The 18,708-nt window shown below is 30.3% G+C and overlaps 1 protein-coding gene across 35 annotated transcripts in view; it reads right to left on the bottom strand.

The window, feature by feature from the left end:
* LOC130891028 (basement membrane-specific heparan sulfate proteoglycan core protein-like) overlaps positions 1-18,708 on the bottom strand; it is a 251,525-nt gene that overhangs the window by 29,465 nt on the left and 203,352 nt on the right. For 14 of the 35 annotated variants that reach the window (XM_057795511.1, XM_057795537.1, XM_057795632.1 and 11 more), the window contains 9 exons: positions 18,541-18,654; positions 14,185-14,352; positions 10,576-10,794; positions 7,909-8,046; positions 5,042-5,146; positions 4,546-4,785; positions 2,043-2,306; positions 1,206-1,265; positions 493-507 (listed from right to left, as the gene is read on the bottom strand). In XM_057795511.1, coding sequence (XP_057651494.1) covers positions 493-507; positions 1,206-1,265; positions 2,043-2,306; positions 4,546-4,785; positions 5,042-5,146; positions 7,909-8,046; positions 10,576-10,794; positions 14,185-14,352; positions 18,541-18,654 — 1,323 coding nt within the window. Of the gene's footprint in view, positions 1-492; positions 508-1,205; positions 1,266-2,042; positions 2,307-4,545; positions 4,786-5,041; positions 5,147-7,908; positions 8,047-10,575; positions 10,795-12,263; positions 12,387-14,184; positions 14,353-17,518; positions 17,672-18,540; positions 18,655-18,708 lie in introns of all 35 variants that reach the window. The other 21 variants (XM_057795596.1, XM_057795676.1, XM_057795774.1 and 18 more) reach the window with 13 other exon arrangements.

Genomic DNA, 18,708 nt, shown 5'->3' with positions numbered 1-18,708 from the left:
ATATTCATTTCTAAAAAACATTCAATGCTGTACATATATCTATTTCTAAAACACTTGCTTTTGATAATGTGAACAGCCGCGAAACATGAATAAAATCTCCCTTGTCACTTATTGATAGCAACGATCTACGTGGGACGGCAATATTATTATCCAATGGATGAGAAATAGTCACAAATTGCCTTATTGTTCGGATAAAATTTTTTAATTTTGTCAGAGCTACGTTTTACCGATATCAAATAATCTATCAAATACGGAAAATTATTAGTACAGACTAAAGATATTTAATTTCAAATTTATATGGAGTAGAAATAACCAAATGGTTTATAAAATTAGTTTTAACCCATCTTTATAAAAAATAATTTTTGTTTTACTGGCGACAGAATGAAAATATTAATATAGCTTTAGAAAGTATTGGGGAAGAATGAAATTTCTATAATTAAAAATATGGAATGAATGATGCGTCAATCGTCACACGAACCCAATAGTACTCACCAGTTTTATACATGTCTGTACGGCAAACACAAAAACATATAATTAATTAAAACAATGGAATTTCACAAATGTTAAAGGGAAAACACAAAAGAAAATTTTACTTTTTCATAACAAACCACTATTTATCAAAACACTTACTGCTTATATTTTTGTTTTGGCTATAAGTTTACTTTCTTTGCAATCTTTTTGTCAATTTGTGCCGAGAAGAAAACTTTTTTTTTTCATATTTATTTTACTTTAATTTTTGCTATTATTTGGGTTATTATCCACACCTCACATCTTCTAATCATTGCTTTATGTGTGTCTAGATCTTTCTCTTTATATTTTGGCGTTCCAGCTTCCCCAAGTTTCTCTGTTTTTCGATTGGTACCCGATTGATACCAAATTACATTCCACTCGTTTATTTGTTTGTCCAATTACATTACTTGTTGATTCTATTCTAAACTTCGATATTCGATATTTTGTTCCAGCCCTTGGTTTTTATTATATTGAACAATTGTAAATATTTGAAAAAGGATGTGTAAGATAGTTTTTACAAAAATGTCTACTAATTGGCATAATTTTCTAGCTTTTGAACAAATAATGAAAAATACTACATCTTTTCACATCCAAAAAAATTTATTAAAACAGTTGTGATGAAAAAGTGAAATTCAATATTTTTACGTATGATAGAAAGTTGGTAATTATTAAATCAAAATAAAATTCGTACTTACGTTCTCTCTCTTCAGTGCCGTTTGGATAAGTTCTTAAATCAAGCTCTTGAGGGTTGAAAGCTGAAAGCATAATAAATATAGATTTACCAAATAACATAATTCTATTAAAATCCAATACAAATTGTGGTAAAGCTTCTTATTTCAATTTAAAATTGCGGTCAGTGAGTAAATAAACAACTAGTTTTATATTCCATTATTTGAACAATTTCTAATACTTTTGTTCCGCCCCTGAGTTATTTATAAATCAAAATACTTATCACCACGCCACTTTGTAAACTATTATGTATAGACTATTGAAGCTACTACACACACAACAATAACATGAAAAAAATGTCTCCACGAATGTAAACAGATGCACAGAAGCAAACTCGAAAAAAAAAAAAAAACAAAAAAAGTCTTTTGCCATAGTATAAACCAGACGTGAGAAAATTTTCGTACAATACTATTTACTACGGATCCATTTATATGATGTGGAGATCAAAATGAAGAGTAAGGAGTGAAAACATGGAGATTCACAGCCGTCGAAGAAATACATGATGTAAGTTTTACCAGAGAAGTCATGCTAACCGTATTTTGGGATATCAAAGGTGCAATTCCACAAGATTACCTGCAAGTGCACTAATTGTGCCAATTTAGTTCAGGGAAGTTTTAGTTTTTAGTTAGTTGAGTAACGATTGGTAAACGATTTTTGTCTGGGTCAGGGGCGGAGCAGGAAAATAAGGCCACTTGTTGTTTCTGTGACCTATCTTATAGTTGAATATTTAAAACAACACAAACATTTCTAAATATAAATCTTGTTTATAAAAGATTTTTTATTTAAGAAAAACAGTAACTTACAACAATCCGTTTCATCTGACATGTCGTAACATTCGACTCTTCCGTCGCAATATTTAGCGCAATTATCTCCAGATTTGCATGGTTGCATACCGTATGGGCAGTTGAGACCGCGTGGTGTTGTGTCTGGAGGAGAAGTAGGACGTTCAGTTGGACAGTTATATTCATCAGAACCATCATTGCAATCATTTTTGCCGTTACAACGTAAATTCATGGGAATACAGTCGAAATTGTTATTACATTGGAATTGATTACTGGGACAAATTGCTACAAAATAAATAAAAAAAAAAAAACAAAAAATAAAAATAAATAAAACATAAAATAAACAGTGCAAGATAAAAAATACATGCTAAGATTTTAAAAACACGGTGCAATAAATAATATCCATTTATAATATGAATGAAACTATTAAAAAAATATTGGAATAAACATGGGTGTTTTTGGAATGATTTTTTTTTAAAAAATCTGTTAACAAACTGATAATAAATATTGCAAAGGTATATTTGTTTGTGAGTTATAAATCTGTATCGGCTTTTTAAGATAAACTAGTAAAGCATAGACATTTTGAAACCAATAAATGAACAGTACTCAAGTTAACTTTCGACCTCTGTGGAGTATTGGTGTAGAAGTGGTGTAAGGTTTGGTTTGCATTCTTTTTTCACTTAAACTATCACTAATGGAATAAATGAACATAAGTACGACTGAAAATATAATAATCCATGCAGAAAATATGAACGTTTTGACCAAATTCCACTATGGGATAAATTAACGACAATATGGGTCAAAATACTTACTAATATTACATTACAAATGTTCTATTTATACGAATGTCGGTAAACAGTTACGGAGCTACATAGATTTTGAAGTTCTCGAATATACTTTATACTTTCTATCCATTTAAAATGTTTTGTCATACCAGCGTTTTATATTTGTTGAAGTGATGATAATAAGGAATGTTAATAGGTTAGACGGTATTAATTGTAGGTTAATTCCATAGATTTTAAACTAGTAATACTCATATTATGGATCTTACTTTTGTCAGTTGTTGAATAGAACTAATATATTGTATATATTATACTACACTGCATGACCTATCAATAACAGTGAGTATTATATTCGAAAACATCTGATTTCTACATAATTATTATTATTATTATCTACCCTAACACTGACATATAAAACATCTAAATATTCACAATACCATAAATATAGAAAAAAAAAAAATAATTTTTCTAACCGAAACAGTTTTGCTCGTCTGAAAAATCCTTGCAGTCATAGAAATTGTCGCAGCGAAGCGCCGCGGCGACACAGGCGCCGTCGTCGCACTGGAACCACTCAGGCTTGATGCAACTCCCTGGCCAAAAAGGCCAGAACACGAACATTTTCAACATTGTTTAAAATAAATTATGAACATCAATCAGAAACCATGTCTAAATTGGAAATAAGTTACCATGATATATTTTATTGCCTCTTAATCTTACGATCGAAGGTATTATATATCACAATTTTTCGAAAAGAACTTTCAAAAATTCCATTTGCTGCAACGATATCTTCCAAGAGGTTTTTCCACATTGGAAAATAATGTTAAAGAAGGTTAAGAATCCCGCTTTAGTATCAAAATGGATCTGTCCATTTCCAATCCTATGAATGAACCAAGTAATGCAGTAAAGATGAGTTAAGAGCAATTGTTAATTGTTATTACGATTATAATATTAAGGTTATGTAAAAAATAATGTTATTTATTATGAAAAATCATATTGAAACTAGGAATGTTCTTAGCCGATAGGGTAGGTCGCCAAGGCAGAGGCATTAAAATATATTAAGTTAGTGGGTCGAGGATTTTAAGAATTATTTTTATGTACCTAATTAGACACGATTTCGGATATTTACAATATCAACAAAGCATGTATTTTAATTCAATCAAAGATCTATATTAAATCTGTGAAATTAAGAGACAATATAGTTTCACTGACCTTTCATTGTAACTTAATATTGAATACGCGGTTAATTGTACGTTATAGCAACAGTGTTAACATATCAAGCTAGCGTTTTGGCTAGCTTCTACCTCGAACTCTCCTCAGAACAATAACTTGCTCACTCGCTCAAAAGGAGCACAGGAGTTTTCTCTTGAATCTCAGTTCCTTCTTCCTTTGCAAATCTGCTAATTTTCTGCCACTAGCGCACCGATCTTCCTTCAGCACTACAATTTACAGAGAAAGGTTTTTCATCACTACCTTATCGGTTTTTTCATGGGAATTTCCGTGACTGTGAATGATTTCTGTCTTATACATTATCGATACTATTTTATGCAGCCACCTTTGACTAATAGCAGATAATTATTTCTTTTGTACGAGACTCCACTACCGTCAATCTACAATACACTGGTTTTAATACTTTTCTTAACCTTGATGAATGAATTTTTGTCATTGATCTTTTGCTGCTTACATAGAAAGGTCGATAGCTACGTTGTCTCTTAATTTAACAATTGTAAAAATTATTTACTTACAACAGTCGCTTTCATCTGAATTATCAGGACAGTCAGCATTGCCATCACATTGTCTAAAATCGTCAATGCAGCTTCCATCATTACATTGATACTGTCTGGAGTTACATCTGGGAGGACTTGTTGGTTCAGCGCAATCTGTTTCGTCTGAATTATCAGCACAATCGGAATTACCGTCACATTGTAAACTCTTAGGAATGCAGGTGTGATCAGAACATTGGAATTCACTCTCTCTGCAGTTACCTTCAAAATAATATAGAGCATTAATATGTTTTTTCAAAAAGGAAAATTAGTTGAGCTATACAAAGTACCAACTGCTGTAATAAGGTCCAGTTGTACAAGAAGTTCTTAGAGTTATAATGACTTATTGAATATGCATCCACTAACTAGTGAACAATTGCTATTGCTATAAATCGCTATAAACATAAATTAAGCTTATTTGAGCATATGCAGCAAATCATCAAGCAAGCCAGAATTTAAATGCGTTTTTAAGCCTTACCACATCCTTCTTCATCCGATCCATCTACACAGTCCGGGTAAGTATCACAACGGAAAGTGATAGGTATACAATGGTCTCCACAATCAAATTGGTTGCTGTCGCAGCCTGTATATAGAAAATTTTTGTAATTTAACATTATTTGTTCCATAGCTTTTATTCTTTATTAATAGTTGCAAAAAGACACGTTATCAAATTTACTACTTTACAAAAAAGGAATAGTTTGAAATTGGTAGATTGATTTGATTTTTTCGATGTTTGGTAAATACTTGGTTGTTCAATAAGTTTTATTGAACGCCTGTTATGTCGATATTAACATTTTGCAACTATTATTTCAAATGGGTCATACCATTATATGTATTTTTTAAAAAATACCATTTCCACTGATTAATAATCTATAGAGATTCTTAATAATAAAGTTTCATTATTAATTTTTGTAGCTAGGATACCTTTAATATATGATACATACCATAACAAAACAACGAATGAAAAAAAAAAACTATAAATAACAGAAAAATTTTCAGGAGTAGAAAATTTTTCGAACCACATATTGTTAGTATAATGGATATTTATAATAAATTCATTGTTACTTACTTAAAGCGTAGTAAAATTGACATTTAACTATACATTTTAATTTTTTATTTGATTTTTTTATTGGTAATAAAAAATTCAAATAGAAAAGTCTCAATTTTACTAGTTCGTCAATAAATAATTTATTATGGTCAATGCTACTAAATTCCAACTTTGAATTCATCTTAGACAAATATTGGGCAACTTACGTAGTATCTCCTCATGGCGATTTAAATAGAATTTAGAACCGATTCCTTACTTTTTTCTAAGCAATGGTATTTTAGCATTTTTTTAAAAATATTAAATTTCGACACACCATATTATAGAAAAAAGTAGAATGGAAGATGTTCTAAATTTAGATCTCGAAGTATAATTTTGTTTAGTATTTTATAAAGTGTAAATAAAGAACTTATTTAGTTAATAAAAACAAGGCCATTCCAAATCAGGCAAAAAAGTAGTTAATAGAAATAGTTTATAGAAATGTTAAAGTTGTAAATTTTTGGTAGATACTGAAACAGAAAATCTCTGCATGATTTTATAAAGATATTCAGCTCATAGCTACAATGTGGAATAAAATGTTTGTGTCAATTATTAATAAACGGTAGTAGCACTGGTATCATAAGTAAAATTTTATAATAAATGAAACTTTATGATACCAAGAACTGATTCCTGGCTAAATGAAGAAATCAGCAGTAAATTATGGCTCCTAATTAGAGCAGCACTACGTATAATTAATGAATGCGTATATAAAACCAGAACACAAATGTAAAGTGGTCAAAGAGACCCATTAGCACATCAATTGTGTAAATAGTAAGTAAAATCAAAAGAAAATTAATTAAAAGAAACTGTACACGTTGATTATAATCTATTCAAAGCATTTTCGAAAGCAGAATCCAAGAATAATGTCAAGAAGCAGCAAGACATAACCAACACAAATCCTACGAATCCCGTTGTAGAAATTATCACGACTGGAGCTTCAACAACATTATTAGAAGTTAAAAAGTGAAGCTTACCAGTCTTCACATTCGAGTTAATTATGAAATACTTCTCAATTGACGACAACGAACGAAAGAGGAATTACTGCAGAAGCTAATACAAGAAGACCAAGAGAAACTATTCGAAAAGAAGAAAAAAGAACTAGCAAAATCTAAAGATTGTTACTAAATTACTGTAAGTTCTGAAATTTAAGAAAAGTGTAATGTATACAAATGTAAAAGTACAGGGCAATCCTTAAAGTATTTCAAAACAAATTGGTGTAGATATTGGAGTTCCTAAATAAAGAAGATCGTTGAATGCATGACTTATGCAATGATGATTCAAGTATAGTCCTCAGGAACTGAATATGTAGGCAGGGATAAACCGTTGGTCCATTTATATTCGAAAACAAACTTACATAGGAGCAATTATTTCCAAATTACAATTCACCTAAGTTACCTCCAATATCTGATTCCAAGTCCTTCCACATATTGTATTTGGTTTTCGACGAGATTATATATAGATTAGTCCAAAAGGTCGCTGGATTTGACATCTGTCATTATATTGGGATGGAAGAAGTATGTAAATAGAGCACAAAACAAAATAGAATTAGATGTGAATTAATTTTAATCATTCCAGAAGTCATCAACAATATACTTAATAAATGTTTGATGTCCCTGAATAGAGAATTTGAATCACTTTCAAATGAGGCGTAACATGACATTTATGGTTATATAAAAAATCAATCATGATACCACCACACCATCATCGGTAACGTAATCCCTATAAAATGCAAATGAAGACAAACATTAACCGTTCTGTTATTTTCGCCATTTTTTGATAAAAACTACTTGCGAATTGTGACATTAACAACTGATATATATTTGTTTTAATCAATACTAAAATAAAATTTGTTTTAACCATACAAAGATTTTCCATCCCTAATTATCAAATTTTAATATACGAAAATAAACAAATATTATTTCAAATTATTCACATTTACAATGAAATTTAGAACATAGGAATATTAATTTTGCTCAAATTGTTCAGGTCTTTTCAATCATTGATGGATATCGCATTATTAAATACATAAATCTTAAGGAGGAAAGTCAAGTATGAAAAAGAGATTTTTGAGAATTGGTCTATATACATAAAAATGAAAAAATCTATCAATGATGAAAAATATCAAAACAATTTGAGCACAATTACAATGAATGATGATGTCCCATCACCTTTAAACTAAAAGAAGCTGTAACTTAAACTTAAACAAGGTGAAAAAACTATTTCAGCAAATAGAGAAAGCCTGAACGTTATATCACACATACTGGACGTTTTATTTTGAGCACCGGAACATCCCTCTTCGTCAGATCCTTCAGGACAATCTGGATAACCATCGCAGCGTCTTTTTGAATCCAAACAAATACCATTTTCGCAACGGAATTGACCATTAGGGCAGGTATTAACTGTAAGAATAGACGTACGATATGCTACACCTTTTTCCTTTATTACAAAAACCACCTTTCACTGTGTTTCAAAGTTTTCAATTCAATACTGCTATTTAGGTTGAGATGATTGCTACCAGTATCCGGTATAATCTTGAACGAAATCGTTTTTTTTGTGGTGTGACAATTTTTTTTGAGGCAGATAAAAATGATTTCGAGTTTTAACCTAAGAAGCAGTATTTTTCGAATTTACAAATATTATGATTAAATTTAGTAGTAAGTTTATCGGATGCACCAAATGTTATTGAATTTTTTCAGATGGTCAAATACAGGTCGTACAAAATGTAGTTGTAATTGAAAAGCCAAAAGTTGTCTTTAAAATAATTTCCTGAGCAGAGTCCAAATTCGATCTTTTTGAGATAACCAAAGCACGTGGTTGTGGTTACTCGTTTATAGAGATTATTTTTCTCTCAAATACATATCATACATATTCTTACATTTCTAAAAATATTTTCTTCTGGTCTATAAAATCCATTTTTCTCTTCAATGGATGGATATTTGAACATGACTTTAAGTTTGTAAGTTTAGTAACTAACAAAGATAATAACTTCAACTAAATGGAGGGGCCCGTGCTTCTCAACCAGGAATAATTTCAGCGAACATCTCTCATTGGGTCTTGGTCGACTTGAATATCTATTTCGCATATTTTTCGTTGTAATTGTTCCTCACCTTCGGCTTGCTATTCTCCTTCATACATTTTGCGAGATAAAAGGGCTCAACAATCTTCTATTGGACAGGCCTTATGTAAATTAGGGGGGTTATTTATCTCGTTTCGGTACAAAAGGTATGTTATTTTGATGTAGCCAATTGTTACCAGTTGTCCTTGCATAACGGCAGGACACCAAAACAGTATATCGTCTCCAACGTGATGTTTTTGTAGAAAATCAACCAATTAAGTGAGGCAGTTATTAATATACCTGTTAGAATCTAAAGTTTCCCCCTTACCTGTCCACCCACATAAATCTTGTCGAAATCATATACCAGACGAAAACTTTATCACCGAATTTTGCTTTTTCTCTATATTTTACACTATTGGGAACTCTTCTATATTAATTGTCCGTATAAAAACTATCGTTTCCCTGAAAAGGAGGGCCAACTCTGAACCTTCCTATAAAAAATTTTCCTTATCCTACCTAAAAATTTTCCAACGAATCCAACGAATGACTCGTTCATTTGCAAAATGGATCAGTCTTAGTTTACGTCAGCATCTTGGGATTCATTCTAATTGGTTTGGGGTTTATTCAGGACATTTAAGTCTTTTAGGGTGCTTTTCACCATTTCTTGTTAGTTATTAACGTTAATTTTTTTACGTAAGCCCCGACTCTGTCTTTTGCTCTTTTAACCATTGTTTCGCCTCTTTCTCAAGTAAAAATTCTTGGTTTTGGGAGGTTCACATATAGTATTATTTCTTTTTGACATTTGACAAATATTTTGATTTTGACAAATGCGAACTATTTCAGGCGACATAGGTTAGGTTTCGAGAAGTTTATGCGATTGGAGTTTGAATCACAAATCGAGTAGAAAAATTCAAATAGGGTAGGATGGAGATTTGAGTATATAAGCCTTGATTCTCCGAATATTGACGTTTTGAGCCAATTATAACTCTAAATTTGCTTTCTATGCTAGATATTATTCAGAAATCACTTTTCACTTTTCAAGAACAAAACCTGTTATCTTGATAAATTAATTTACTTCCATGGAAATACTGCAGTTTTACTTCATATTACAAAAATTCAATAAAATTTCGAAATCACTCCGATTTCAAACTCACTATATAGGATAATCGAATTATGTACATATTTGATTTGAATTTAAATTCTTCTGATTAGTGTTTAATTTCTATCTAATAAATAATTGATGTCAAAGGTGTTAGTGGAAAAAAGTTAGTCAAGTTAAATTAGAATTGACTCGAAACCATGTTGTCAAACACCTAATAAAAGCAAAGACTTGTTGATTTTTCAGATAATCAGTCGAAAATCATCTAGAAGATATCTACGGCGTTAGATAAAAAGATAACAGCTTGACTTGACTCTATTCCATTATCATTACACATATAAAAATATTAAAATTGATTTCTTCAACGAACACGTTAAAAGGATTTATCTCAGTAATACTACGGATCCATTTGAAGTTATAGAACAAATTAAGATGCACAAGGACAATATTTAGATCGGGAGAGGCCTAAAGAACACATTAAGATCTATGTTCACTAATTGGTACCAATATCAACTTCATTAGAACATCGGAGCTGGAGACAAGCGATTATTAAAACAGAATAGATTGAATCGTAGCAAGTCATAAGGAGAAATGAAGTAGAAACAACATAGATTCAAGTTTTATGAATAAGAAGAGAAACTTTGGTAACTAATCAATGATAACAATTTTATATGTGTAAGATCGTGGAGTCAAGAGGCCTCCATCCATCGCACTTGTTACACAAGCAGAAATATAATTCAAGCTTCTATTCTACCGCGCAGGACAGAAACATACCACAATTTTCTTCATCGGAATTGTCAAGACAATCTTTGAGACCGTCACATCGCAATTTGTCCGAGATACAATAACCATTACCACATTGGAATTCTGTGATATCACAAAAACCGGTACAACCCATTTCGTCTGATCGATCTTTGCAATCTATAGTTCGGTCACATTTTTTACCAAATATACAGGTCCCATCGGCGCAAAGTACTTCGTCAGGCTGACAAACTGTATAACGTTTAAAAATAAGCAAAACAATACACATAAGGTGATAGGAACATTAATACCGTAAACCAGATGATTGAAGAAATTACTATAAGTTACATATACAGTACTTCTGGTTGATGGAAGATAGCAAATTTTGTGCCATTCGTTTTTTTTCTAGTAACTGAAACAAATATGACAACAAAATACGTTTGCTAACATTCAAAGAACAATTCGCACTTCAATATGTGATGAGAAAACGGTTCATGAAAAAGATAGTTTGATTTTTCTTTAATGGGATGTTATGGCCACGAAATTTACGGAACGAGACAACGGTCCCTAGATTCTTTCTATGCGAGTGGAGGAGCAATTACAGTTAGTAATAGATAAACCGCATTGAACAGGAAAATATAAGGGTAGATAGCGAGAAAGATAAAGTATAAATATAGATAAATCCTCGAGCTGAATCTGGTTGACGTATTCTGATAAAGACTTGGATTTTAAACATGTAAAATATTGTAAAAATTAGAACAGGTAGGTAAAATAAATATATCAAATTGGAAAACAAATTTTCAATAACTATTTATGAGTATTTCTGAACATGCATTGTTCACATAGGAAACTGAATCAAAAAGTTATGAAGATGAATGACTTAGAAAACTGGTAGCTTTGATTATCCACGGAATTATATAATAAATTTCCCGGGAAAAGCTGCGATTGATAGTTATTCGTTGCTATAGGAAAATAGTTTGAAAAAAACAACCCCATATCTATGGAGAAAACAATTTTTAGAGATTAGAAGACTTTGTGGTGGTTTCATAATGATTGATAATTTTGAGCTTATAAATGTTTAAATAATATTTAGCTGGAAAATTTTCGTATGGCATCATTTAAATGTACCAAAATGATTTGAGATAACTTGAATATGATTCTGTTGGGTAATGATCGTTTTGTCGATCATTATATCTGATTGAGAAAGACTGATATTAGCTTTGTTCGAAGGGCAAATTCCGAATCAGTTTATGGACCTATTGAAACTCAATTTTGAATCGCATGATTCGGAACATCACCCGCGAAAAAAGGTATTACTTTGAGGAAAACAGAATCAAATCGTTGGAATGAATTAATTCTATTAAGGAAAGAGATTGAGCTTTAGGTTGGCATACTGTATATATTTATATATGTATTGAATTTAAATAAGTTCTCATTCAGAATAGTAATTTCTTCTAATTTATAGTACATATAACTGTAGACACAAAGTAGTACATATACAAATTATGCTAATAGACAAAAAGTACATGTAGGTTTATTATAATAACATAGAAAGCAAATACTCGTGAAAAAACTTATTACCAAAAAATCGAATTTTGTATTGAATTCCAATTTGTCATTGCATTACGATATCTTGTAATGTATTTATAATTCTTTTTTTTTTTTCTTGATAATTATTGATTTCACAATAATTTGCTTTAATTTTTGTTTTGAATACCCACCATCCAAGTCACAAAAAGCTTCATCAGATTTATCGAAGCAATCGTTGATGCCATCACAGTAATATTCTTTCTGTATGCACAAACCATCATTGCAGTGAAATTCGTTAGCAGTGCAAGCTGCGTCTGTGCAATGAAAAAAAGCATGTGCTAGAAAAGCGTGTTAGTTTATGAAGCCAAGTTAAGAATGCAAGCTATGAATAATGGACGAATAATTAGTAAATTTCTTTTTTTTTTTATATTCTTTCATAACAAATATTTTTGTATTATTATCTACTTACCCAGAAAAACGTACTTTAAAACATGAAATTACCGAACGATTATTTTGAAAAATAAATTTGTAGTAGTGTATTCGGCTTTAATTTTGGTGTTATATTTACAAAAAACGGCGTGATCAATTTTTTTAAATTTTAACATTGATAATGTTATAAAGCAAAGAAATGTGTTAATAGGTCATTCTTTCATTCTTCAGTATTCTAGAAGTCACATTGTCAACGAAATATAGTGGAGGCAAGATAGGAAAAAGATCAAAGAAATAAAGAGAATTTCAACCTGCAAGTTTACTGCTGAAACTTTTCCAGAAGGTTGGTACGAGTATAAAAGACTTTTTTTAGACAAAAAAAAATGGGCTATGAAAGTTTCAAAATTAATAGCATAACATCCTCGAAAACCAACTTTTTGGTTCTTAATGAAGCTTTTCAGACTATTCAGAATTTTTCATGAGGAATTTGAGGCAAAAATTTCTTCTTAAAGTCTTCATTTTTAAAATATAAAACAATTGATTTTTTTCTATTCGTAAACCCACAAAAAGCCACAATGAATCATACTTTCATGTTGTTTTTCCGTAGGATTCATTGGTGTATATGTTTTTTTTCAAATTTTCATTCATTTAAATAAAATTTCTACAATAATTGGAAATTTCTTTCTTGAATTATTATTTATATTTGTTTTTTAAACATGTTTTCGAATTAAAACCGATACATTTCATTTCCATAATGAAAAGTACATTAAAAAGCTAATGAGCAATGAGTAGATACTTTCAAGTCTCAAATAAGAAAAAAATTTTTAGTTGAAAATAATATTTTTTCGCTGTAAAACCAAGTACCTATCTCAACAACGGAATTGAATTTGAGGACAGAGTGTTTTTTACAGATTTCTCATGAAAAATGCTGAATTTTCCGAAATGTTCCGTTACAAAAGGACCTTTTATTCAAGAATAAAAAACAAAAATGTTGTTTTTTAGCAAATTTAGAGGTTATACGAAAAAAGTTTTCTATGAAATTGTTAGACATTTTTTTCAGGGATGTTTAGTTTTTCCGCAAATTTGGAAAAGCAATTTCTCTTCCCTTTTCAAACCCCTAATGAAAAGAGTTGCGCAAACGTAAAACGTGTTATATCATTCTACCAACCTCCAAAATAAGTGTTAGCAAGTTTCTTTAACTTTATTGGACCCTTTTTATATGTTTTTCTCGATAAACATACTTGATTTTCTGAAAATTAGTTTAAAAAATAGTTAATAATTGACGTATCGACTGACTTTTGTCAGTCTTTATAAAAATACGACTTACATTGACAATTTGCAATTTAAAATTTCTTATCTTATTGTTATTATTGACTATATCGACTATAGTTGTGTGCCCGGTAGTAGTAATTATTGGAATAAATACTAAAAAGAAGAGTAACATGCAATATGGTAACACATATTTTTTAAAATATTTTGTTCTTGATATAAACGTAACTCATAATTGAAAAGTGGAAAAAATGAAATGAAATGAATGAAATAATGAAACGTGTAATGTTCTAAAAATAATATTTTATATGATTTTACCTATACTTTAATATTGCTACCTTTAGATTTCGAAAATAAAATGTTAGTAGTATGATTCCCAAAGACGTGCTTTAAAAGACATGGAAAATGACATACCCCTAACTGATGAAAGTGTAGTAGTAGTGATTGTAGGACTAGTAGTGTCTATGGCACAGTTTTCTTCATCACTGCCTGTTTCTTCACAATCGACATAACCGTTACATCGTTTGTAATCTTCAATGCAATTACCTTCTTTACACTGAATGTAACCTTGTGTACACGAACCTAATTCAAAATATTCAAATTTCGAAATATCGGATCTCAAATTTGATATTCATATGTTGCATGTTGTCACTTTCGAAAAAAATGTGTTTGCTGTACGGGAAATGATCAACATACGGTGTTCATTTTACAAAGTGTAATTAAAATTATTATCACATTTTGAAATCAAGAACATAATTTGATATATCTACCATAATTCATTTTGTAATGTGGAGCTTAGGAGATGAATAGATATAGTACAGATCTCATTAATTTTTAGTTGCGAATTTTTTGTTTTGTGTACAAATTTGCACTACAGTGCAGTATTTTCATTACACAGAGTGTATTGAATTATAGATCAGCAACAACATTAATGTGTAATCAAATAACATTGTTTCTATCCTTATTTTGGAAAGTCCCAAAAAAACGCGTTGTTTGAAACTTTGTAATAATATGAGCTATAGCACATGGTTTTTATAAATAATACGATATTATTACAAGGGGGGGGGGGTGTCTCATAACTAATGTCGGTTTTAATTTGTGACAATTTCTACACATCAGTTTGAACATGTCTTAACTTATTAAGATCTGTTTCTAATTGTATAAAGAGTACAATTGTTTTACATTTTTTAAATCATTATCTCTCTGTTTAATGACATTTTTATAATTGTTGTCGTGACAGAACGAGAAATATGTGAAATTGAAGGGGAATATATAGTTAATGAGCTAACCACATAGCATTGGTTAGGTTAGGTTATTACCAGAACCCGTCGAAGATTCGAGCGGAAAGTCTTGTGGATTTATGAAGATTTAGTATACTTCGAAATTATTCCAGATTGTTGAATATGGTTTTACCAAGGTCTCAAAGAGTTTGCTGAAAGTTGTGCTAAAACCATAGAATACGATGGGCTGTACTTCGAATCTCAAGGCTTTCTTTTCATTTGATTATTAATTAAAAAAAGTGAGCATTGGCATCACACATTATTTATGAGACACCCTCTAAAATTTTCCAAAAAATGGATCGAGCATAGAAGGTGTATTGAGTAGACAGACCTTTCCACTGGATTTTTTATGTTGGTAATCACAGCAACACATTTTTTGTCCATAAACTAGCAGAGAACAGTGATTTGTATTTTTTGATATTGAAAAATATACGTGCTGTTAGTTTTCATATGCTCTTTTCCATAAACCGAATTAGAAAATATGTACAAAAGTTTTTTTTACACTATAATCTATACATTTCAGATTAGGTTCGTTAATAAACATCGTTAACGTACATCCAAAAACAAAATAATAAATAGTGAGGATATACAGTGTGTTCATAAGTTATCGTAACTTGCTAATATTTCGATTTCTGTTAAGTTGAACGATGAATAAACGTTCTTTCAAATAATTCGGGCCATCTGCGTGAGTCGATTGGAAGTATATAGGGTTTAACGTTCTTTCAACCTAATTTATCAACACCCTGTACATATTTTCAGTTTCTCATTATGTAATATTCAATTATTAAGACCACATAATTCTATATTGAGAAATTCCTAAGTTTAAAATTGTTAAAAAAATTGTTTATGTTAGAAAAGTAGTAGGTTGTTCTGACACTATTTGTGTATATTCTAATTAGAAACTTTTCAACATTATAAATAACTAAACTTTTAGAAGAAGTAGATTTATATGAAAATATCCAAAAAAAAAAAATAATCTTGTATTTCTCTTTTTGAAAACCGTATCACATGATATAAAAGATAGATGTACAAAAAACCAGAAACAGAATACTGATAACAGTCCGTCAAATAACAAATCAGCAATTGCGTTATTCCCTATCAGCTTTTTATCATTTGGTACTGTCAAAAAGAAAAAACAATTTCAACATATATTTTGTTATACTTCTCCACCTTATATAGTGCCAATCAAGTTATACAGTTGGCCTGAATTATCTAAAAAAACTTTGGTTCGATATTTTTTTGTAAACCGGAATATTAGCAAAATACGTTAGTTTACGTACACACTGTAAAGTATATTTACATTTTTAAACATACAGTGATCAAGAATTGATAGGTTATTAGGAGGAAATATCAATCATTCCAGAATCAAATATACAGAATGAAATTATTATAAAAATATTAATTAACAACATCTTCGTGGTAGAAGAATTTGGTAATTTACTATATAAAAAGTATTTTCTTATATAAAACATAGCGACAAAAATAAAAAAGGTATTTCCGAATGTATGCAAAAGAATTCAATAAATGATTGTGTATTTGAAGTAATGATTATAGTATTTGTGAAGAATTCAATAATTTGAGAATGTTTGTCGTCGCACGCTTGTCTCCATATTATTGTGAATTTAAATCAATTGAATTAGTTTTATCATCGACAATAAAAGCCGTATTTCATTGAGGCTGGTACCGCCCAACTGAACAAACCGAATATGAAATGCATTGTCATGAACCAGGATACGCATATCAGGCTAGCACCTGCTCAACTTTTGGCTTTCCTCGTTTACTTTTAAAATATTTGAATTTTTAGGCATCTGACAAACTAGCCAACCAATAGGAGCTTCTTGAGACATGACATGCCTGCTGTGAGTCGGGTGACAGAGTCGTTGTTTTGTGTGTTTCATTCTCTAAATTTTCGTTGAAGTTTTTAAGTCTTCTTAAAATATCGTGTACCCAATGATTCTTTTTATGACAGAATTAAGTAAGTACTCTCCATAACTGATGCATTTAGCTGAATTTCAGAATATACAACAATGACAAAAGCCTGGATGTGTGCTTGCAGCCTGCAGCAAGTCACTAGCTTGTGCAGCATCAGTTGGGCTGGACCAGTTTAATGAAATGCTACTATTAAGTGGTGATAACATAAGAGTATGAATGAATATTAGAAATATGTGAAGAACAATTGTAAAATATTGTTGTCGCTAAGTAAATTGATTTAAAGGTTTTCACAAGCCTGAATCTTCAACTAAATGAATTTTTTCGCATGAATTTGAATACATCCTCTACGAAAACCAACGAGTAAGATGAATAGTTAGCACAAAAAACTTAAATGGCACCAAGGCACACCAATTTGTTAATTCATCCTTATTGGAAAGATCTGAATATTGTAAAGAAAAAAAAAAAAAAGAATGAGTAACACCTGAGTTGAATGTGTTATTAACCCGTAGAGCGAAATTTTAGAAAGTATATTTTACCTTCCGTTTTCTTGGTATATGCGGCTCCATCGCAAAATTGTTCATCACTACGATCTTCGCAATCATACTTTCCATCACAAACCTGATTTATTTTCACACACCTTCTTTGATTCTTACATTTCCAAGTGTTAGGGATGCAAACTAGTATTTGTCCTGACAATGATATCAGCCATAAACCACATGCAATTAATTTCAGTGCAAAAAGGGAAATTTTTCATGCAGTTTAAGTGCATTCACATTAAATTTTGACGTTTCGAGTATATTGGAAGAATAAATAATGAAGTGATTTAAAAATATTATGAATATAGTTATATTTATAAATAAGTTGAGTTGATTGTATGAGAAATAATGAAGAACTGACATAGTTGTTGTCTAAGCTCGAGGATTAACCAAAAAATTGTTATTTATTCGGAATATATTCAAATTTATATTTCTTTGAATTGAAATAGAAAGTAGCGGAACATCATATATCTGTAAATTCACAATTTTGAAAATTGTTAATTAGGAATCGTTAACTTTTTGAATAAAATAAGTACCCAAAGATACATTACTTGTACTCACTAGTATTATTTTCAATTATATCCCAGTTTTAATAAGATTCTGGAATTAATCTGTTTTTGATTAATAAATATGCTAGTTGTATAATGAGAATCTAGAAACTGTATCTATTATTCTTGTTGGTTAAAAATCATTAATTTCCGATCTAATTCAATCCATTTATGGGTCTCTATATACCAAAAAATTGAATAGATTGAGAAAAAACTACTAACAAATACCCTTTCGAATAAAAGTTGTACTGATTCTATATTTTGTCATTCATATGTTTTGCACAGTTTCTAGAAACAAAATACAAGTTCCAATCCAAGATTAAAATATCACTATAACTCCTATTCTATATTAATTGATTATAAAGAGTCTATATCGGAGGTATCAAAAGTGAGCTACGAATTTCAAGGAAGAACTACAGAGTAGTAGTAAGAGAAAGAAATATATCTGATAAGAGCATGATATATAAATCTTACCGTTACAATTTGCTTCATCAGACTGATCAGAACAATCATAAACTTTGTTGCAGCGCAATTTTGAATCGATACATTGTCCATTTGCGCATAAAAATTCATCAGACTTGCAGTGTCCTGTAGGTACATGGAAAAAAGTAATAATAAAGCGGCCAAGGGAGTTTTAAAGAA

The sequence above is a fragment of the Diorhabda carinulata genome, chromosome 1, assembly GCF_026250575.1.
Source record: "Diorhabda carinulata isolate Delta chromosome 1, icDioCari1.1, whole genome shotgun sequence".
NCBI classification, from domain to species: Eukaryota; Metazoa; Arthropoda; class Insecta; order Coleoptera; family Chrysomelidae; genus Diorhabda; species Diorhabda carinulata.
Note: the sequence above shows the minus strand (reverse complement) of the source record. Positions and strands in the feature narration are given on the sequence as shown.